Here is a 24,620-nt window from a genome sequence, read left to right as displayed (position 1 = left end):
AAATACACAATTGGTATGTTTGAACCTAATATGCGGCTAGTATCCCTGTGACTTTTTAGCTCTGCTAAAGCAATGCTGAGCTTATCAAACTGGTGGTTGTCATCTCTGTTGTCCATTTTAAACCATCAGTCTTCTGTAATCTGTTATCCTTTGTCGCCTAACAGTATGTGTACTCAGTGCATCAAAAGTTCAGGTGGTAGTAGGATCTATATATGGATAGAACCCCATATTGGTAACAAAACTAAAAGAGAATTAAGGGCTCATAATTTGCTAAATGGATGTACTTGTCAGATTCCAAAAATGATGGCTGATTTTCACAAAATTTCACATCAGACATTAATTATGATAATGGAAGAAATATGGGCTGCCCTGTCATTTGTTTTCATTGATGAGCACATCAAAATGCATCGAAGATCGAAGCAAAAAGTTTCTGACGCACCAAAATTGATGACACAGAAACAGGTTGTCGTGACATATAGTACGACCAGAGTTCAGAGTTCAGAGATGACAAACTTGGTTTGTGCAATGATGTGATAACACATTTCAGAGATTTACATGACATTTACAGTATGCCCTTTATTATTACAGAACAACATAATGTAAATGCAAAAGACAAGGACAAAGGAGTGGATGATAGTGAGGATACAAACCATGGGAAGTCAGTCACAGAAGATATGGAGGGTACAGACACCACAGCCGTGCAACATGGGAAGTCAGTCACAGAAGATATGGAGGGTACAGACACCACAGCCTGCAACATGGGAAGTCAGTCACAGAAGATATGGAGGGTACAGACACCACAGCCGTGCAACATGGGAAGTCAGTCACAGAAGATATGGAGGGTACAGACACCACAGCCGTGCAACATGGGAAGTCAGTCACAGAAGATATGGAGGGTACAGACACCACAGCCGTGCAACATGGGAAGTCAGTTACAGAAGATATGGAGGGTACAGACACCACAGCCGTGCAACATGTGAAGTCAGTCACAGAAGATATGGAGGGTACAGACACCACAGCCGTGCAACATGGGAAGTCAGTCACAGAAGATATGGAGGGTATAACAGACACCACAGCCGTGCACCATGTGAAGTCAGTTCACAGAAGATATGGAGGGTACAGACACCACAGCCGTGCAACATGGGAAGTCAGTCACAGAGGGTACAGACACCACAGCCTTGCAACATGGGAAGTCAGTCACAGAAGATATGGAGGGTACAGACACCACAGCCATGCACCATGGGAAGTCAATCACAGAAGATATGGAGGGTACAGACACCACAGCCGTGCAACATGGAAGTCAGTCACAGAAGATATGGAGGGTACAGACACCACAGCCGTGCACCATGTGAAGTCAGTTACAGAAGATATGGAGGGTACAGACACCACAGCCGTGCAACATGGGAAGTCAGTCACAGAAGATATGGAGGGTACAGACACCACAGCCGTGCAACATGGGAAGTCAGTCACAGAAGATATGGAGGGTACAGACACCACAGCCGTGCAACATGGGAAGTCAGTCACAGAAGATATGGAGGGTACAGACACCACAGCCGTGCAACATGGGAAGTCAGTCACAGAAGATATGGAGGGTACAGACACCACAGCCGTGCAACATGGGAAGTCAGTCACAGAAGATATGGAGGGTACAGACACCACAGCCGTGCAACATGGGACGTCAGTTACAGAAGATATGGAGGGTACAGACACCACAGCCGTGCACCATGGGACGTCAGTCACTAACACAGAGACTGGTAATGCACAGCAATACAGCCTGGGATATCAGATACAGCAGGTGTGGAGACAACAGATATTATTAAAAAACAATCTTGGGTAGTCAGAGACAAAGAAACAACTTCTAAGAACAGCAACAAAGTGAGACATTTCGTCAAAAAGAAAGTGCCAGTAAAGAACAAACACAAACAAAACAAGGACATCACCGGAAAAGAAAGAAGATGCATGAAAGTGACAAAGTAAGAAATCCTAAGATGCCAAGAAAAGAAATCAGCAGTAGACAACACAAACAATCCAATCCTGGAAGGACTGAAAGAAATGAACATAGTCCTATAAAAACAAAATGGACTGAACACAAAAGTCAGAGGATGAAAGAAACCAGTACCAATCAAAGCAATCCATCACCATTAGATTCCATAACAGCTGTAGGAAAACCAGGTAATGTATAATGGTTAAGATTTTTCAATCAAAGTAAAAAAGACAGTATTTTAATGGCTATAATGCATATATATATATATATATATATATATATATATATATATATATATCGGGATATATATATAATAACAAAATTACTTCAAGTACTAAGTAATGGTATCTGTTACTTAAGTTTCATGCATCCTGCAATCATCAGACAGATGAAGTGAAAGTAATACTAGCTCAACACTCTTATATATATGATCGGGACATACCATTCTTTTTATAGGTGGTGTTAAATTTGAGAGATAATATTTGTTTTGGTGGCGACATATTGAAACCATCTCTGAGCGTTTGTTTAACAGTGTAGATTTGTCAGCATTTATAATGTTCAGTTTTTCTGATATACAAAGATTACATCGCTTGCTTATGTTTGAGTAACTTGATGCTTTTTTGCTTTTTCAAAATATTATCACTGCACAGTAGAGCACTGCAGTAAAAAGTATTTGTGAATGAAGATTAAAAAGTCTTTTTGAGAGTATACTGACTTTCAGTGCAAAGCTAGATATAACCAAATAAGCTGTTCTCATCTGGTCTCTACACACACCAGCTTCAGATGATTTCATGGTACATGTTAGACTAGATGAAGAATCCTACCAGCAACAAATGAGAGATCTTGACAGTCAAGTCCAAACGACAAGTGCCAGGGAGAAAACGGAGCAACTGGAAGCAGCATGGGAGAAGATCCAAAGAGAGCTTGACAAAACTGAAAGTGAGATTCTAACAAATAACATTTCTCTCCAAAGAGCAGATCAAACTGCAAGGACAGCTTTGGTGAAAGAACAGTGACCAAAAGTACCAAAAGAGACTCCTTGGCAATCTCACTTGACCTACTTCTAATGTATAACCTGTACAGACTGAAACAAACATGTCTATCTGGTAGTTTTCCTGACTCATTTGAACCACTATTGATTACTGATAAGATGAGAGAGGGGGCTTCTAAAGTTGGATTACAGCTCAAGTTGAAAGCAACATATGACCAAGCCAGATTTGATGAACTGGAACTGTTCTTCATAAACAGTAAGTTTGCTGTGTTTCATACATTTAACATAAATGCATGGTAATTGGAAAACTTCTGACTATATGGAAAACTTCAGGTCTCTGAATATGTATTACTTGGTGGTACATTTGTTGTTTCTGAAGTATGACACAATAGACCTTATTCTTAAATGGCGGACGAGATCTCGTTTAGCCCGAGAAAGCGCGTGAGTTGTGCTTTGGGGGGCAACTTTACTTCCGGTTCGTGAATACTAGCATGGTTTGCAAGTCATGCATGGCGTACGACAGTGATGAGCAGAACACAGCCGATCTTCCTAAAAGTACTCTGACCTACAAAGTACTGAAACTGTGGAAGGCGTCTGAGCTGAAAGCATTTCTAAAGGATCGCAATATATATCTCTCTACGGTTCGATCAATTTCAAGAGGACTGGACGAGAGACTTTAAGCTTAAATGTATTCCTAGTGGTTTTGGCATGGAGAAAATGAAAGAATGGTGACTCCATGCGGCAATACAAAACTCTGCGATCCTATCGACTGTTCCATGGAGGCTATATACGTACAAAACATAGAAGCTAACAATCAAACTAGATTTTGAATGTAATAAAGGGAAAGCGGCTCCCCACATCGCCTACACTATTTTTATGTTCTCTGTTTTCATGATTTTGTGTGTTCGGCTATTGGTGTAGATATAAGCCATGGCGAGATGTAGCCGTAATCGGGCTGTCGAATGACAGTGTGATCATTTGACGCTAAGTTTCGAAACCAAATATTTCTGTCATACATAACAATCTACATGTATATATCGGGTATAATATTGATACTAGACAACACAGGAAAGACTTGCTTTCTATCGCGGCACGCCAGATTTGCGAAATTGCCGATATTTTACATCAGGCTGGGACTCTAATAATCTATACTAGACAATTCCAAAATGACTTTGCCTTGCGTCTAGACACACCCGATCTGTGAAATCACAGATATTTACTTCATCTTTATCGGCAATTGGGACTCTAATATCGATACTAGAATGACTTGCCTTGTGTCTTCGGCACGTCTGGTCTATGTAAAATTGCCGATAAATATTCGGAACTCTAATATCGATACTAGTTGATTCTAGATTGTCATATCGCGGGTAAATATCCAATAAAATATATGAGATTTTACCATCTCACAGATCTTGACAAGCCCGACTTCCTCAATCCGACTATTACTTCGATACTAGACGATACTATACTTGTCAAATTGCGGTTAAATATTCGATGTATATCTGGGATTTCACTACATTACAGATCTAGCCCAGCTGTCAGGCCGAGCCCGATTTCCGTAGTCCGACTATACGATACTAGATTTGTCTAAAACTGTGGGTAAATATCCTATAGGCCTAAGCTCTTATTGGAAATTTCACCAACTCATATAAGCTTAACAATTCTAATTTCGATACCGTGTTGTCTAGTTGCTGTCAGTATACGATATAATATTAAAGGGCAATGTCGCTGTGTCCTGGAAATCCAGTTTACCTCGACACGGTCGATACGCTAAACAAGGACTCTTTTATGACCACAACAAGATTTCTCGCATGCTTCAGAAATGGGGAGCATATTGAATAGCGTTCTACTCTCGCGAAAAAAAATGAGCTAGGGTCTTTCGCCTATAGCTAGATGCAGTACCGATCAGTCTGTTAAGTTTTTATTTGCGAATTTCATAGTTTGCAAATCTCTTGAAAAAAATAAATTTCTAGTCTTTGAATAATTTTGTAATGTATTAAGCTTAGCAAAACGTTTGGGTAAACTTCTTTCCATATAGCGAAAGTTACTGGTCATTGTCTTTAGGAACAGCAAGACATCCCTCAGGAGTCACTGGTCCGGCATGAAAATAGCTGGTCTCGGGCCATCGGGTTGGCGTGAATTTCGCAAGCTGTGTACTTGTGCATTTATGAGTGTGTCGGTAGTGTTGCGTAATTTGTTTCCACATTTATGTTTGATATTTCTTGTTGTGAATATTCTCGTTGTATTAACTTTTCATTAAATGTTTTGACTTTGTTGTTAAAGTCTTCTTCATTGTAACATGTCATAATGATCAGGCCCTTGAAGGTTGATTTTGGATGACATGATTTTCTCTGTAAGAACTTAAATGTATCTGTTGGTTTTGTGTGTGTTCTCGTGTCCAGTATGTTTTTGTTGTTGTAAATGACTAGATCAAGATGTGTTATTTTGTGTGAAGAACTTTCATATGAAAATTTGAAAGTAGGATGCATTTTGTTAATTAGTGTTATGAATTCGTGGAGTTCGTGTTCTGTTCCAATGAAGATCAGGAAAATATCGTCTCTGAATCTACACCATAGTGATATTTTTGTTGGGTGTTGACGTATGATTTTCAGGCATTACAGTCAACTCGCACGATTCCAACTCGCCCGAAGCCAACTCGCCCGTTGTTTGAGATGGGTGTAGTTGTAGATTCCATGTACGCTAACCCGATGGCCCGAGGCCAGCTATTTTCATGCCGGGCCAGACGTGAAAGACGTGAAAGACTGTCCTGCTGTTCCTAAAGACGTGAGCCAGTAACTGCAGTAACTATCACTATACGTAAAGAAGTCAAACGAAATTTATTCTTTCAAGAGATTTGTAAAACGTGAAATTCGCAAATAAAAACTTGTCCGTGTTGGCACATATTTCAAGCCGGCACCTGTCACTATAGGGAAAAAGTGCGTGACTAGAACGAGAAACTGACGCTTTCTCGCAATCGGTGAGAATCTGTTCTTATTCTCACCGCTGTCGGTGAGAAAATTTTAATCTCCACTGGAGATTGGTGAGAATGCCTCCTTTGGCGAGAATCAAGTGTGAGAACAAATTCTCACCGGTGAGAATGGAAATTCTCACTAAGTACAGCAAGAATTGAAATTCACTGGCGAGAATCATCAAGACTCTCCGTTCATTGGGGAGAATCATAAAGATTCTGAAAGGCGAGTCTTGATGATTCTCGCCAGTGAATTTCAATTCTCGCTGTACTTAGTGAGAATTTTCATTCTCACCGGTGAGAATTTGTTCTCACACTTGATTCTCGCCAAGGAATGCATTTCTCACCAATCTCCAGTGGAGATTAAAATTTTCTCACCGACAGCGGTGAGAATAAGAACAGATTCTCACTGATTGCGAGAAAGCGTCAGTTTCTCGCTCTAGTCACGCACTTTTTCCCCATAGTGTGTGGTTCTCCATGTTAGCAATATTTGTTTTCAGAAATAAAAGGTACTCAAAACATTGCAAAATAGTATCGGGCGAGTTGGCATCGGGCGAGATGGAATCGGGCGAGTTGGTATCGGGCGAGTTGGAATTGGGTGAGTTGGTTGTGGGCGGGTTGTTTTTCAGAATATTAAAAAGTTTATGAATCGGTGAAATTATGAATCGGTGAAATGACATATAAGACTAATCTCTTCTTTTAAAATCTATAGCCATATGCGCTACAGGAATCGTGTCCACCCATGACTTCCATATGCACTGTACGCACGCATGGCTTCCCGGAAGTAAAGTTGCCCCCCAAAGCAAAGCTCACGCGCTTTCTCGGGCTAAACGAGATCTCGTCCGCCATTTAAGAATAAGGTCTATTGCATGTTGATAGTTTTCAATTGTAGTCACATTATTAGCACTGCATGCATTCTCTACATTTCTTGAACAGAGTCCAGGCACCATGAGATACAACTCAAATGCTGGGGTGGGTTATTGGACAAAGTGTGAGATGTAAATCTAGCCATTTCAAACCCCTACCTTTTGATATTTAAGTGATGTTTTAATCAAACTAAATGTTTTCTGAAAATTTACCAATATCAATCAAATACCAGGAGATGTAAAATGTCCAATTCTGTTTCCTGAGAGCAAAAAAATCCCTTAGTCAGTAAACTATAAATCTGGTTTAGAGAACAGGTGTAAGCCTATGTCTATATGTGCTTGCCTTCTGGCATTATAAGGTAGAACGCACCTCGTGGACAGATATTCAGACTCTCAAATTTCTACAATTCTTTTTTGATCTATCACTTGTTGGGATTTCTTTTCAAGCCTTCTTAGTTTATCGAAAATCCAAAATTTAATTTTCCCCCATAGAGTTAACACAGGGATGGCAGCCATTTTGAATTTCAAACATGTTTGGTAATTTGTTTCGCTAGTTCTAAACTTTGCACGGTGACCCCCAATTTTTATTGTTGATTTTATAAGAGAATGGTTGAAAGTTTCATTTAGGAATGTTTGAGTAAAAGTCTTCATTAAGAAGGGGCATACTACATTGATCCATTTTTATTGGAATTATTGATATCAATCCTTACATATACCTCTGACTGACAATCATGACCATTGTTTATTACCAATAATCAGCATGGGTATTTCATACACCGTATTTTCATTCAGGAGATGGAGGTGGACTTGAACCTGTCAAAATGTATCATGATATCATTGAGGGAGAAGATGATGAAGAGATACTCACTGATGTAAGTTTACCATTATTAAACAAAACTACTAGATCTAAATTAAAAGTATTATCAATAGATTTACTTCTATAATAGAATTCTCATATTTGGGACATGTCAACAAGTAATAATTATTTACCATGAGCAAAGCGAGAGCTGCTGAAAGCCACTCGCAAAGCGATCACTGAAGATACCGTGTGTACAATTTATTTGGAATTGGAATGTAATTTCTATATCTATGAGTTAGGAAATAGTAGTGCACTACTGATCTTTATATGGGTGGCAATTTTGGCTACTTTGTCACGGATTGCGTGAAATAAATGATGTCATCTACCACAAATCTTACTGGGCAATGAGTTTTTCTCACAAGGGAAGCTCTGCTCTGTTCAAAAACAGTAGAAAATTTTGTCATGAATGATTATTTTTGATCATTTTTAAAAGCCAGGTTACTGTGTGCTGCCATTTTGAAACACCCCAACTCTTACGAGAATTACATAGGTCCATAAAAAATGAATTGCCGACTCGCGCGGGAATTCAAAATCGAGCTGCAGAGTGCCGCCAACCACAAAAACAATTATTTTTTCTGCTTCATGTATAAACTGATTTACTACGTAATTTGCCAGTTTTAACTGATTTCAGTTGGTCAACTTTATCACTTTGGTTTTCAGTTAAATTGCTGAAATATATTGTTTGTTATTTTTGAAAATAATTGACAGCCATTTTACCTCTAAAACATGTACCGTAGCAAACAAAGTGATAGGTATATGAGCAATTAATGGTGAGAATTAAATAATAATCAATCAATCTATATTTTACTCAATTCTCATCAGCAGAGACTGTGTGTGTGTGTATATATGTATATATATATATATATATATATATATATATATATATATATATATATATATATATATATTTTTTATTTTAATACTCTTTTATTGTTGATTTTGCAAAACCTTTATTGTACTATATATATATATATATATATATATATATATATATATCTTTTATTTTAATACTCTTTCATTGTTGATTTTGCAAAACCTTTATTGTACTATTATATATATATATATATATATATATATATATATATATATATATATATATATATATATATATATATATATATATATATATATCTTTTATTTAATACTCTTTCATTGTTGATTTTGCAAAACCTTTATTGTACTTTATGATCAAGATCCCAATAGGGATATGATTTCAATAAAGGCTTACTTTACTTTACTTTCAAAAACTGTTTCAGTGAGAAGGCAACTGGAGGGTCTGCACAAATCTATAATATCAATGTCAAAACCTTACACTGTGCTCACCTTCAGGCCAGACCTTTTATATATTATGATTCACCATAGAAAGTTAATTTCGTGATCTCATTAAAACCAATGAAAGGACAGCCTATCAGATATCCTGTTATACTTTATATTAACAATTTCAGGATGAATTTCAGGATGAAGACACTGATCAGAAATCTGACACAATGGTCACAGAAAGAATGGATAGTAGTTCTCAGACTGAACAAAGACAATGTAAGTACTGTAATGTATGTTTATACTTCTTATTGAGATCACAAGATATTCAAAAAAATTATTAGCCAACATAAAAATTCTGATTGGTATCCATATCCAGGAGTTTATGACATATCAATCCTCATGTAATCTATTCTGATCTTTGGCCACACTGACACTCGCCATCCTTAGTGTTATAACACAGCTGAAGATGATCATTCATGCATCCAATTACATTTGACATAGAAGATACAGATATTGTGAATATTAGATTATTATCATTTCATCAATAGCAATACTGATACTTAGATATTATTCCCTAATATATTTCTTCGTTCAGCAAAGGGAAACAGGAGTGATGTAATGACTGTGCAACCATGAGTCAAATACGAGTGGTAACATGGTTATTACGTCACTGTATTTTCCTACCTAAATGAAGAAAATATATTGGAAATAATATACAAGTCATATTCACAAACCAAGAATTCATTATTTTTGCAATATACAAGCAGTTTTCCATAATGATTCCACATTTAAACTTTGAACAACTTTTGGGGTAATATCAATACGTCATGGGAGAGCTGTCAATCATTTCAGGTTGTGCTTTGCTTGAGCGAGGAACATGGCATTCACCTAATGCCAGAGCGAATCTTCTTGGTCAGCACGTACCTTCTGCAAAGTTATACACGATTTCCAAAGATAGCATATTCCTAGAAATTTATCTCAGATAAAAGTTATGCTATTTTTCAAGAACAAAAATCTTCTGAATCTCAACAGCATAGATAGTGTGTAACATCACACCTTACCCCGGTTTCAATTTTTAGAGCAGCATGCGCCTCAAAAGTGAAAGACTTTCAACCATTCTCTTTAATACCAAATAAAAATCTGGGGTCACCATGCAAAGTTTGGAATGAAACAAGCTACCCAAAGTTTTGCAATACTTGAAATTCAAAAGGCCACCCACCTGTACTGTGTTAACTCTATGGAGAAAAATTACAGTTTAGATTTTCGAGAAAACTAAGACTTCAAGAGTTTTTCTTTCTCCAAGCACTTTAAAATGATCCCCAACAAGTAGTAGATCAGAACAGAATTGTAGAAATTACATGGAGTCCAACTGTGATCCCCAAGGTGTGTTCTAGTACCTTATTGAACCCACGGAAATGCGACCAGCTTCAGGTTCATTATTTCCACATATTCCTTTAATGCAGGCGTTACATTCTCCTGTTTTCATTGTTCGAGGATTATTATTGCATTAGTCTTTAAAAGTATTGATTTCATTACACAACTTTGGAGGTTTAGAGTGTGGCCTGGATGCAGCACTAAATGACCAGGTCTCCTTGTTGCAATACAGTTGAAACTGTGTGTCTAACGCATGAAAGTGTACTCTGTGCCTCAAAAGTTCCGGTGGCATTTGGGTTTATAAAAATGGAAACTCCCACATTGGCAACAAAACTAAAACACAAGGACTCAAAATTTGCCAAGTGGATGTATTTTGTTGGACTCTAATAATTATGACTGATTTGTACAAAATGTTCATGTTATGGGCTATCTGTTTGTTTACACTGACAAGCATATCAAAACGATCGACACAAAAAACTTATGATGCACCAAAATGTATGACATAGACAATGTTTAATTGTCCTGATGTAGAACGACCAGAGTATTAATCCTGGTATTTATTTTTCAGAGGTGACAAACTTGGCTTTTGCATGTGCACACTTACTGTTGGTTTAAATGTGTCCACTTTTTGTTGCCGTCAGCCACTGAAGATATCCAATCTAAATCTGAGATGGAAAGGACAACTCTAGAATCTCAACTGAAGGAGGCAAAGGCAGAGAAGGCTACCTTGGAAGAGAGCTGTAAGGAACTGACACAGAAGTTAGAGAGTACTCAGCAGTCATTGGTCAGTCAACGTATTGGGAACAGTATGGAGAAAGAGAAGTTAGAGAGTGAACTTGAACAGAAGGAAAAGCTGATCAAAGAGCTTCAGAACAAAGTAGTGGAATTAGAACATCAATTGGAACAATCTGATCTGAAGAAACAAGGAGAGAAAGGTAAGAAGTCTTTGATTGTATGTTTTAGATTACAGCACTTGTCATTTGACTTAGGAGGTTCACTGTTTGACACGCACAGATTTCTTGTTTGTTATGCCTGAAGGTTTAGTGTTAAACACAAAGAATCACTTGACCGAAATGCAACAATTCATCCATTAAGTCACACAGAGTTCATTTTTGTCTATGACTTGCTGAAAGAAAAGCAGGGATATATTCATGGTTGATCAAGACTGAAGTTTTGAGCCAATCATACGTGTGAACCGGGGAAAAAGAATTTTGAGAGGTAAAAGTTCTGCTACAGTGTATTTATTTTTTAACGTTCTGTATGATAAGAGAACATGCAGCAATCGACTGCACATCCTCTGATGTTGTGTGTTAGACTAAAACAACTTGTGCTTCACAGTCAAGAAATCCATGTGTCCCAAACAGTGAAACTCCAAACTCAAATGACAAGCGCTGTAATAAGTCCATGTCACAACTACAGTCAAAGTTGTGTATGTATAATGGTGAAGCATAGGACCAAGAAAAAGTGACCACTATATGGAGGTGGCCTCCCTTTTATACAAGGTGGCTTCAATTGGCATTCACCTTCAGGCTTCAGTGTAGGTGGTGTGTTGACTAGTGAATTCAGAAAAAAGATGACAATAATGTACCGTCATTCAATATCATGTGCCTCTTTAAAATCATATGACACAAGCATGTCATTTTTGAATCAACTGTGACACAGGTAGAAATTAGTAAAAGTATACACATTTTTTGCTTTTAGTGTAAGCAGTTTTGACAGGTGACATTCAGAGTCAGATATGCATGGCTTATACCAATATACACAGGTTTTATAACAAATTTGAGCATAACCACATAAGTGAGGTACCTGTTCTGTTGAGGGCCGGGAACATTGACTACCACAAGGTGACCACTTACATAAAGTGGTGACTGATCTGTAGGGGTGACCATAACAGCAGGTTTTGACTGTATCTTTATCCTGCAAAGTTCAAATCATAATCAAGTAAAGTTGGTTATAAACCAATGAGGCATAATACCTCCCATTTGCTGTATTTTAACAAGGGCTTTAACATTTGAAGGCCCCTGAAAACCCAGATACTGTAAACACCAGGTGTTTACTGACTATAAACCCTGCTATGACAAACCATGCCAAGTAGTTGAAAATTATATCCAACGTTTTGGATCATATTTATACTGTCTTTTCCTAATTTGGCATATATGGGAAAGTGATACTGCATGGCACAATAAGGGTTAAAGCTGTGCATCAAACATACATTTATACATTTTATGTTTATGGACACTGGATCTATACCAGTTTAAACTCACCTAGTGTCCTCTAGCAGTGAGATGCAACAAAGACAAGCATATTACATCAAGAAAATACAGGGATAGTTTGAAGCCAGAAGCAGTGTTTGTAGTCACTACATTTCTAGATACTAATATCTGTGCTTTATTGGCCAGGCATTTCCAAGGACCCTATGGGGGGGGGGGGTTCCCCCATCTTCATACAGAACTTTTAAAATTTGATTTGATGTTAAAGTAACATCATTTCATATACATAGAACAACTGTCTCATGTAGAAATGTTTGGGTACCACCCACTTTTACCCCTTACCGATCATCAATTTTTGCTCAATTTTCTTCAAACAAATGCATCTCTGACATCTCTGAAACTGTTTGTCCAATACCAATCACATTGGTTTGTAACTTGTCAGGGATGACCTTTTTAGTTTTCTTTCAAATGATGAAGAAATATACATATACCAATTTTGAGGCTAGTTTTCTCTTTTTTAGTCAAAACGTTTTTTATATCATCAGTCATAGAACATTGAATTCAATATTAGGTTTTCAGGGATAATCCATTGATTTTTGATCATAATGACTTATTATTTAAGATGCACTCTCATGAAAATGTGTATGAGTATGTGCCACCTGAATGGAACACTTTTCCACAAAAATCCCTAAACATGGGTCACTCTTCATCCAGAAATTCCTTATTCTGGTCATAACAAAGGAGACCTTAAAATGCAGTAAAATAATAGCTAAAAATTCCTCCAATTTGTCAACAATATCCCTAACAATGGATCATACATTTAATTCATGTTTTGATAATTTCAACGTGGGTGGCATACCCCCACTTAACATTCCAGCTTTTGGCCATACAAATTTTGACGTGGGCACTATCCGGTTCAGGCCCCGAGAACCGGATAGTGCCCACGTCTATGAATATTCAGCGTGAACGAGGGCGATAAAACTACAAAGAATGCTTCGGATAAGGCTGGCAGGAATGCAAACAAATTATCTCCTCTAAGTCCCAAATTCTACACTTGGCTCTTCTAAGTATTTCTCTGCACGGTCAGTCCACAAGGATTGGATTTTTCGATAGTTGAGAACGGCGACATCAAACGATGTGTCCATTGTCCATTGAGTTGAAACGGATACTAGCAAACTATTAAAAGTGCATGTTATGTTGTAAAATACCAAAGTCACCATTTTTGGTCGAAAATGAAAAGAAATGCGTTGCGACACACGATAATTTCGAGTATTTAAGCCCCACAGTCCCTCAAACCACGGCCATACATGAACGCGCTCGCTTATGTCCGTACGCTCTAAGCTGACATTGTATGGTATGCATTATACGTCAGCTACGAGTACTACCCTTGCGATCGTGTCAATCGGTACGACGGTATGACATGTATCAATGGTCCAGTTCAAGTGACTTGAATGACTATATACAAAACTGTTTTGATATTTTCTGCTCTGTTATGGACAAGGGTCCGGCATTCACAGGTGCAGAACATTTCGGCCAAGGGGACATACCACTAAAACACTAAAACAAAACTGACCAACTTCGCCTTTTGTAAGCGCTAGCGTTCCCGGGACAAGGATTCATTCCGCCCGTACCCGGGCCCGTACCTCGATCCCAGCTTTGTACTTAGCCGACAGTTAACTGTTTTTATCTTTTATCCAATGTAAGCCTAGTGTAGCCATGTGAGATATATTGTAGTCTAATTTTGATATGCTGACTTATTCACTATATCAAATCACAGACAAACAGAAAACTCAACTCACTGCTAACATTGCCGGTCAACTTCAAGAATCATGTCTCAATTTTCTCCATTCTCTTCCAATAAACCCGAGACAATTTTACTGACAGTATTACACTGTTACAAACCAGTCTGTTATGATGGACTGTGTATACACTAAAGTTTTCGATTTCATAAACCAGAATTCAGATCTCTCCGTTCAAGAGACGAAGTTTCTCTTAAAACTCAACCAACAAGACTCAAATTATGATGATCGTTCTTTCTCGTATGTCGCTGTAGCAGCAGCCATAGCTCTCGTACGTTGCGACGGAAAAGCTCTTTTTCCGTCGCATGACTTGGGGTTTTCCCGTTGCAATCCATATTCGTCCGGGAAAACGAGAGCTACGACTGCACAGATGAATAGACTTTCTAGTCATATTCGGTCAGCATCAAGTACTGAAGTTTTGAAATCTTGACTAAAGACCTGCTTCTTTGAGAAAGCATAGTCATGCGACACTGTGTAAAGCGCCAGTGAAAATTTTCTTTATGCTTTGTCTAGAAAACTTAGGTGATTGTGCTCAGCTCACGTCTGAAGTTGTACTAAAAATAGCGTTTAGGACCCGATAAACAAAATGTTACACTTGGTGGGGGTGTTCGTGATAAGTGGAACGGCGTTTCTGTCCAATCACTGGCCATGCTTGGTTTAGGCGTCAAATTTAAAATTCATTGTTATCAGTCAGTACATATTGACACACACACCCACTAACTCATTAAGCTGGCAAAAGCTCTCGCAGAAATTTGTATGGCAAAAAGCTGTCATGAAAATATTCGGAGTACCTCCTTCCCAGCGGGGTCATAACATGCAGCCACAGTACCTTACACTGTCAATTCATTTGAAAAGTACAGTGTCCCAGATAATAGATTCTCAGTTTGCTGTCATAGATTGCTTTTCAGGTTGTACCTTACATTATCTTCTTCTAAGACCTACAAAAATCTACTTACTGTAAAAGCAAAGTGTTTTTGATTCACTCACCAAAGCTTTGACACAATGAGGTACTCAGGAAATCATCCTTTGAAGTCCTGGAAACTTTCACCATTGTATCAGCCATGTGTCACAATCTACAAAACAACAGAAACATTATAAACTGTCATCAAATGCCTCAGAAAAATTCTTCAAAATGTGTGAATTTTTACTGCAGAAAATATATTCATGAATTAATTCAGTCAGATCCTGATACCATTAGAACATTCCTATGTCTGTGTTTTAAGTACATCAAAAACTATGACATGTACAACTTGAACTTACACTAGCTAGTACTCCCTTGTCCCATGCAAAGGCAAAGATATAAACTATGGTATTGACATGAACTAACTCAGATTGTTGACTACAGTTCACATTAAGGTCATTGATGTCATGCCATGCCTTCATTCATGTCAGGAATGGCAACTTATGAAAATCCAGATTTTAATATACTCACCTGTGAACTTTTAACATCACAGAACATCACACAACAACATAATTTGAAGTCTTGGAGACTTTCACCGTGGTGTTCTGTATCAGCAAAAATCTGAGAGAAAACAAAATGTAAAGAAAAATTGTTACATAAGTGCCATATACCGGTATACCGGTAGTACCTGGTACCTTATATCATTAGAATTGATGGACTGCATGATAGATCTGTGGTTAGAGCTTGCACATTGTAGCTTTCATTGAAGGTGTTGTATTTGTGACTTGCTTTTTGGTTTTTGTTACACGATTCAGAGAACTAATTGCATTGCATCAGTTGTTTACATAAATTTGTAAACACCATGGTATACCAGCAGTTCACTAGTTATCAGAGACAGTTGTGATTTGATTTCATGGACAATACCAACTATTGACAGACCACTGTCATTGACAAAGGATGCTTACACTTGACACCATCTTTTTTTCAAGTTGTAAAAAACCTACATGAGAGAAGTCACTTTGACACCTTCCACTACAGTTGTAATGAACACACTGACTGCAGGAAAGTAATCATTATTACATGTATCAATTCTGATCAAATGGAAACACAGTCTACCATGTGTTGAATTTCACAAATATCTGCATTGTTGATCAAGTAATCCTGTCTCTGTTATGAACAGTAATCAGCTTTAGGAAGAATTTAGTACAAACCCATTTTATCAGAATTGATGCATTCTGGGATAGACCTGAGGTCAGAGTGCACATTTTATAAATGTGGACTATATCGTGGTTTATCAAAATTCCATGACGCATCACTTAAATTTTCAGTAATAGTATTGATGCAGTTTGCCTATCACTACAGATTTGAAAACAAAAAAGAGTAGCTTTCTTGAGAGGGTAAGGCATTTTACTGTTAGGTGACTTCAAAGCAATTTTGAGGTTACAATAGAAATGCTTGAATTCTGGAGCAGTTATCACCATGATAAAAAACCCAAATCAATGATGATATCTGTGAATTTAACAGAGATAGGTCCAGAGTTGAATCTGAGGGAATTGTCATGTTTGCATCATTTGTTCTGTTACACTTCCAAACACAAGCTGCAACAATTGATTTACTCTGCTATAAATCCTGTGTTGAAACATATGAACACTTTAGTCACTGCCCCACGTAGTTCACATTGAACCATGTGTTGAATGCAAACACTACGACTAGGACAACTGACCAAACTAGGACAGTGTTAAACTCTTACCTCTGAACTTTGACCTCATTGCATGGTATGCACTGATCACTTACCTCTGAACTTTGACCTTATTGCATGAATGCAGTGATCACTCTTTGACATCTTGTAAACTTTCACCATTTCATTCAATTATTACTGGTAGAATAAAGAAAAATTTAGGAATCTATTAGGAATCTAAACTGCCTAAGCGAAAAGCTTAACCTTTCCATATTACATTAATCTACATTAATTTGCAAAATACTGATCGACATTGAGAACATTCAAGGGTTTATGCTGTCTTTACACAGTGCAGATTTATAGATGTAGGCAGAATGGCAGCCATTTTGTTTTTTGCAAATGTAGCTCAGGAACACTCAAAAGTTGAAAACATTTGTTGTTGTTATCTCGACATTTATCTAGTCTAGGTTACCTAGGGGGTCAGACTGCACTTCTGGGCTCTCATCTGGCTGTCCCAATACAGTGTGGGGAAATCCCATTCAAAAAATTTCTGAGCAAGATGGTGTAATACGGACTGGAACCAAGCATCTTGGCGAGGGAATAGTTGATCTACATTGTAATTATCAAGTTTTGACTTTACAAAGTCACTGAAAAAAGAAACCTTCAAAGTCACGATGAAGTGGCTTTAGCATAACCTTGAACATGTTGAAGCTATATTATACATGATTTTGTCTAAAAACATAATAATTACATCATGGATCAGTTCTTCCCAGGATGCATTGCTCTTGTCCGTAATGCACTATCTTGCTCAGTAATTTTTGAATGGGATTTCCTAAGACTATGGGGGGGGGGGGGGGGGGCTGCCGGATGAGAGCCAAAAGTGCAGTTTTGGTAACAGAAAGTAGACGTTTATCATATAATATGATGGCTAATATGTGACAGTAAATGTCACCAAAATGGAGAGATGTGGGCATAGGTACCGGTATATGATAAAATGAATTAAAGGTCAAAGATTGCAAAACGTAGATTAATTTTTGCAAGAAACAGTTACTTACCATAAACTGTCTTCACACATTATTCAATGATCTCTAAAACTGTGATGCTATGCCAGACTGCAGATATCTCAGAAAATTGAAATCTGTGTGACCATTAAAATGGAAAAAATCACATTATGGAATGCAATGCAATATTTGTGTGTGTTTCTACAGGGCTTGACAATTTTTTTTCCAGTTCACTTGTCCGTCGGACAAGTGGATTTTCAATTTCACTTGTCCTCTCAAAAATTTTACTTGTCCTCCATTTGTAATAATCAAGACCAAAATACGTGCGACGAATTCCGTAGCAGCTTTCAGGGCTTTCTTATCTTGGTAATTTTCGCCGATGTTGACGCCGATTTTTTTCAAAAGTTTACGTTGAAGTAGGCCTGCGTATTTTACAGTATTTTTCAGTAGGCCTCCACCACAAGAGGCCGTATAACGCCGGGAACACACAGACCTGTACGCAGGGCTAACATTGAATTTGAAGGTACATATCATACATCGGCTTCCCGTGTTTGGCAAGCATAAATGCCGTCGTAAAAAGATTGGTCAGTTTCTATCGCTGGTCGTCGTCATTCGGTTTACGCATTGCGAGTGCATGCGATCGGATTGTTGGCAAGTGAAACCGTACTATCGGGCTAAGCGGGACCCACAAAATTTCCACAATCATTGTCCCCGTCACGATCTCATCTGCGATGCGCCCAACAGTGCAAATGCGGTTGACTAAACTCGTGAGACCTTATCGATTCAACGCGAAACATGTCGTATCTGTCAAGAAAAGCATTTCACTTGGTTTGGTCATGGAGGTAGTCTCTTCCTACCTCCATGGTTTGGCAATGGTGGGTATTTGAGACACGACGTACTGAACATTTTGGAACCATCATATTTCAACCAAGGCCACTGTGCTTTCCAAATTCCATTTCGGGAGATAACATCTACGGCGTTTTTCCTCATCATAACGCTTATGTTTAGATCTTTTGTCAGAAACATCGATCATCACATCGAGTCGTCGATTCTCAGACGATCCCACTCACGCTGGCCCTCGTGGCGCCGTCGTAAATCATCACAATGTCGTTTCTCAGAGTTACACAATGCCCATCGTCGTAAACTACGTGCCTCTTTACGGCAACAACTTTGCTTGGTTTTTGCGTAGATTTGCAGAGCAGAAATTACGCTCTGGCTCGCAAAAATGCACAATGCCTTGTTTGCATTAGTGGAAATATTACCGTAAAATACTCATATTTACAGCGATCACTCCACAAACTATCTGCCAACAATGTTCGTCTACCTCGCGAGGCCGCATAAATGATTTTGAGTACTGCACGGTCGATTGCCAATAAGTACTATGGCATTGGGTTTTGCAATTTTTACCTAATTTGTTGGGGCGGAGCAGTCAGCATACAACAAAAAATGCTGTTTACGCCAAATTTTAAGCAACTTTTTAATTGGACAATGAAACAATTTCATGTCGATCATCGAAAAATTGTTTGTGTGAGTCGGCAAATGAATCGCAGAAGAACGTCACAATTGTATCAAAAAAAGTCAGTGATTGACATTTATTTTGTGTGAAGGACAACTCAAATCGGGCGACACGTGCACAAACCGCAACTTAGGTTCGCGTTGATTGCGCCAGAAGTTGTATAAACAACTTGTCCGGCGGGCGACCAGATTTTATTTTTGACTTGCCCGAACGTAAATTTCACTTGTCCCGGGCGTCGGGCGATAGGAATTGTCAAGCCCTGAGTTTCTACCAAAGTTATAGGAATATGTAAATGATCCAGGAACTGAGATAACATTACTACTGTCAACTAGTAAAGCTGTATTTATGTACAGTTCTGGTCAAAATGACTAGAAAATTAATAAAAAAGACTTCAACTCACAAACGTCTGGTGGAACATCAAAAGTTGTGAAAAGAAAATAAGAATTTTTGGGTTACAATCATGAAACTGTTTCCATGGAAAACAGATATTCCAAGACTGTATCAATTCATTGAATTATCATTTGGAATTTGGCAACAGTATGAGAACTAAGGATACTAGAGAATTTTCATATTATTTTGAATGAGAAAACTGTTATGATGAATTTTAAACAAATAAAATAAAACTTGCTATGGTCACTAGTAGCACATAAGTGTATTAATGTAACGGTATTGATACACAAATAGAAAGTTTACATCGGTCCTTAACCTTTTTAACAGAATTTTCATTATATTTTAACCCCTAGAGTAGGTACAAAGAAAAGCAACTTTTAAATCTTATGTTGCCATGGTTACTTGTATGCACTATGGCACTAATGTGTTTATGTACAGAAGAAGATCTTGGTTAAAGTGACTGCAAAATTAAACCAAAAATCACTGAAACTCCAACATTTATATTCACACTCACAAATCTGCAGGAGAACACTACAGAATTTTTGTTAAAAATGTTCACTAATTCAAAATTTGTTGACTAAATAAGAATTTTTGAGCGATATTAATAAAACATTGCCATGGATACCAGCCAAACATTGTATGAGTGTTTCAATTCATTGGCATATCATTGAAAAAGTTTATATTCTGTGCCAGTGAATATTTCCAGGATAATCTATATTTCAACTGCAAAAAGATAAAGATAAAGATAATTTAGAGAAAATGGACTTAAATCTGTTGCCATGGTGACTAATAATTCTCTAGTGTAGTAATATATTCCTACATAATGAGCAAGCTTACTTCAGTCTTACAACTTTTGCGAAAGATTTTTCATTTTACTTCAACAACAAGAGGGTTATGAAGAAAAGCAAAATTTGACCATTTATGTTGCCATGGTTACTTGTTATGCTTGCCTGTACTAATTCATTAATACATGATAAACAAGCTTATGTCCATCTGTGAATTTTTGCAAAAAAATTTGGGATCTACTGCATAAAATACAAAAGTAACAGAAAAATAAATATTTTGAGCCATTGTTATAAAAAAAACCCGTTGCTATGGTTACAGTAATAAGTGAATGAATTCAAGTTTTGGTACATGACTACTACATCTTAAAAATAAACAAATGATATATTTGAAAAATTTGAAATTTAGTTTCAGAAATTAAAAAAATTATGACAAATTTGAACTACAGTATGTCAATATTTCCTGGATAATTTTTATTTCAACTAAGAACAAAGTTATGAGGCAATGGTAATTTTGAGCAAATGGAAAAAAAATCTGTTGTTATATGTATCTATGTATTGCGACACTATGAACAAGCTTTCTTTAGTCTTACAACTTTTGCGAAAGAATTTTCATTTTACTTCAAAAGCAAAACAGAATATGAAGAAAAGCAAATTTTGAACATGTATGTTGCCATGGTTACTTGTTATGCATGATAATACTAATGCATTAATACATATTAAACAAGCTTATGACAATCTGTGATCTTTTGCGAAAAAATTTTGGACCTATTACATAAAATACAAAAGTTACAGGAAATAAATATTTTGAGCAATTGTCTTAAAAACATGTTGCCATGGTTACTAGTAATAAATGTATGACTTCGTATTTCGGTACATGATAGCTACATCTTTAAAATAAACAAATATGCAAAATTGGAAGAATTGGAAATTTAGTATAAAAAATTAAAAATGTATGACAAAAATACTGATTTTGCCTATTTCTGTTGAAAATGTTGCCATGGTAAATTTGCAAAATGACCAAAAATTGAGATAGAAGTTGTAAAAAAATAATATTACACTTAAAAGAATCAATGTGAGTTTAAAAAAATTATGTTGCAGTGAAAAAATTATGTGAATTAAAGTGTTTCTTTTTACAGCAGAACAAAAAGTAAGCTGTACAACAATGCATTCAATAATTTTCACAGATTTGACCTTTGACCTTTCAGGTGACTGGTCAGTGACATTGGTTAATGGTCAACATCAAGACCAAGGACAAAAGTTCAAGAGTCCAAGAGGTTTAGCCTTCCACCATGATAAACTTGTGGTGTGTGACAGTGGTAACAATATTGTACAGATATTGAACAAAGATTATACCTGTGACAAAGTCATAGGAAGCTTTGATGGTCAGTTTGCAAAGCCATTCCGGCCACTGAGTGTAGCCATCTCACGTTTCAACCACTATTTCATACTTGATGATGAAAATAAACAAATTGTTGTTTGTGATGAAAATGGTAAAATTATCCAAATAATTACTCTACCTGAAAACATCAAAGTAGTCTGGGACATAGCTCTGATGGATGACTTTGTTTTGGTCACTTTGAGTTTGACCTCTCCGGACATCTTGGTGGACCCTGAGGACAGAGATGATAGACTGGTCAAGTACACTCAAAGTGGAGATTATCTTAAAGAAGTCAATGGTCAAATTAGTGGCCAAGGACAATTCTACAGGCCGGTGTCTGTGGTTGTAAACAGCAACAATGTCATCATGGTTTATGACAGTGGCAATGACTGCATCAAGTGTTTTGACAGCGACCTGAATTTTTTACATCAATTCGGACAAAGTCAGATACCAGGGGGCATTCTGGGATCCATTGCTGTGGATGAAGATGATAATGTTTATGTTTGTAACTACTCTGATAGAATCCTAAAATATCGATGTGATGGAAAGTGGATCTGTGATCTGTTGGAAGGTAATGTGATTGGACCCTGGTACATTGCAGTCATGGGTGATAAAATTGGTGTTGTAGAGTATGGCAGTGACCAAATCAAAGTATTTTCCAAGTAGATAAAATACACCAACATGAAGTGTATGTCTACATGACATCAAAATGTCAGAATTTGGAGGAATTTTTTGAAAGGAATAATTTTGTGAGCGTTGAAGTTTGAACACATTGCATTGACTTGACTGCATTGTTGACAAGGATGTCATGGCAACAAGTTGATTGCAAGGTTATTTTTACAAATTTAGAAATATGGTTGTTGATAAAAATTGTGATTTTTGTCAGTCGATTCATCTCAGGGATGTTAGAAATCCAAAACGGAGATGTTTTGTGGATTTATCAACAACAATTTTGACAATTTTGTCATGGAGGTATTTGACTGCCGTTGTACACGGCATACCCCAATGACAACATTGGTCAAAAATGTTTGTTGGTATTTAAATGTTGGCGTTATTTTTCATTTAAAAATTGAAATTTTGGATTGGACAATCTTAGAGATGCAGTCGCTCACTTCCTTTGTATACCGATGAAGGAATCTTACAAATTTTGTGAAATTTTTATTGAAAATTTTGATCAGTTTTGACCATGGGTTGTCTACAGGTAATAGTACAGATACACCTTCCATCACATCGCCATAAATATCGGGCGGAATATCAATTGTGTGTGCAAAATAAGATGAGATAAAATACCTGCATATCTGATGATGTTAATTTTGTTGAAATCTGTCGATATTTCCATCCGATGGAGGAAGATTACTCCGATTTATGGTTTATAAACAACGACTTCAACCTTAGCAATCACCGCCATTCTAAGTTCAGGAATGCACGTTGAGGGCGTTGTATCCAGGTCGATCTCACTTTGTTGAGAGGGGCACGCGAGTTGGGTCAACTCTGGGCATTACTTCGTTGTACCAATTGTACAAACTTTTCAAGGGTAGTTTTGAAATATTCACAATGCTTTCGTTCTGTATCAGTGTGCTGTTTTCCTACTTTTGTTGTAAATAGTGACTCTAGACATCTTTACAGTGAGAATTATCGGTGGTCCTTGGGAAAGTGGTTGATGCTGTATGAAACATTGTATCAAAATTTAGACCAGTAACTAAGGACGCTTACATCACAGACGTAGACGTGTGTAAGATGTAAACAAACATGAAATGTGACACCAGCGTAGATCGCCATTTTAAGGCATTGTCGTTTATTTCTCGTGACGTTCATGAGAACAAACCTTTGTTTTAGATTTCATTCAATCCAAACTTTTACCAACATGTACAGGAATAGGTGAGCGTCACCTCTTGATTTTGATATCTACAACAGCAATATGATGACATTGTACAGATACACTGATATTTACATTTAATTTTCTTCAGACATTTGGTAATTTACAAAAACATATGAAATTTATTTTCAATGCATTGTTGTGCTGTTTACTGATGGAAATTAAGGTATCAACAATAAAGATATAAGTTGTTTGAAAATTATTGCATAGACTGACTGTTCGGTAGATTAATTTGTCACTGTCAGACAGTACAATTTTAAATGTATTTTGAACCCTAGAAGAGAGTTGAATGTATTTTATAGATTTTGCTGTGTAGTTTGAATACAATGAACTAGTACCACAGTGTAGTAGTGGCAATATTTTTGTCTGATGGGAAGTCTTTAATAATCTTACAAAATAACGGATGTAAACAAACAGTGGTTTATTTTGAGTATGTTCAGATTTTAATTTTTATACATCTATGTACAAATGTCAATTTTAAACGATCTGAAATAAAAGTCAAATAGTTTTAATCGTTAATGTTTTATTATCGGCATGTTTAATTTATCTGTTCCTTTTTTGTTCCGGAAAAAATGGCCAAATATTCCTTTACTCGCCATGATTGTTCCTTGTGATTTTGATGAGATCAGTGTTTTAATTGGGGTCATATCAGGTAACGTGTTTTCCAAACACTGCGTACACTGGAAATCTGCCGCCACAGTCTTGCAGAAGCAATGATGTCAAGTTAGTAAGACACTGCGAAGACGAATAGTTGATAGTCAGGGATTAGGCGGCACTGAATACT

The 24,620-nt window shown here is 37.1% G+C and overlaps 2 protein-coding genes across 2 annotated transcripts; both read left to right on the top strand.

Annotated features, from left to right (window-relative positions):
* The first annotated feature begins 781 nt into the window (after window positions 1–781).
* On the top strand, window positions 782–1,837 carry LOC139128179 (mucin-22-like). The gene has a single exon (XM_070694014.1). It carries the CDS (start codon window positions 782–784, stop codon window positions 1,835–1,837), a length of 1,056 nt encoding a protein of 351 aa, XP_070550115.1.
* Window positions 1,838–3,134: 1,297 nt separating this feature from the next.
* LOC139128178 (uncharacterized) lies at window positions 3,135–24,355 on the top strand. Its single transcript, XM_070694013.1, has 5 exons — window positions 3,135–3,231; window positions 7,602–7,681; window positions 9,126–9,204; window positions 10,944–11,237; window positions 21,788–24,355. The coding sequence occupies exons 1-5, from the start codon at window positions 3,135–3,137 to the stop codon at window positions 22,624–22,626; spliced, it is 1,389 nt and encodes a 462-aa protein (XP_070550114.1). The 3' UTR covers window positions 22,627–24,355.
* Window positions 24,356–24,620: the final 265 nt, after the last annotated feature.

Source organism: Ptychodera flava, unplaced genomic scaffold (genome assembly GCF_041260155.1).
Source record: "Ptychodera flava strain L36383 unplaced genomic scaffold, AS_Pfla_20210202 Scaffold_45__1_contigs__length_1260105_pilon, whole genome shotgun sequence".
Classification (NCBI taxonomy): Eukaryota; Metazoa; Hemichordata; class Enteropneusta; family Ptychoderidae; genus Ptychodera; species Ptychodera flava.
Note: the sequence above shows the minus strand (reverse complement) of the source record. Positions and strands in the feature narration are given on the sequence as shown.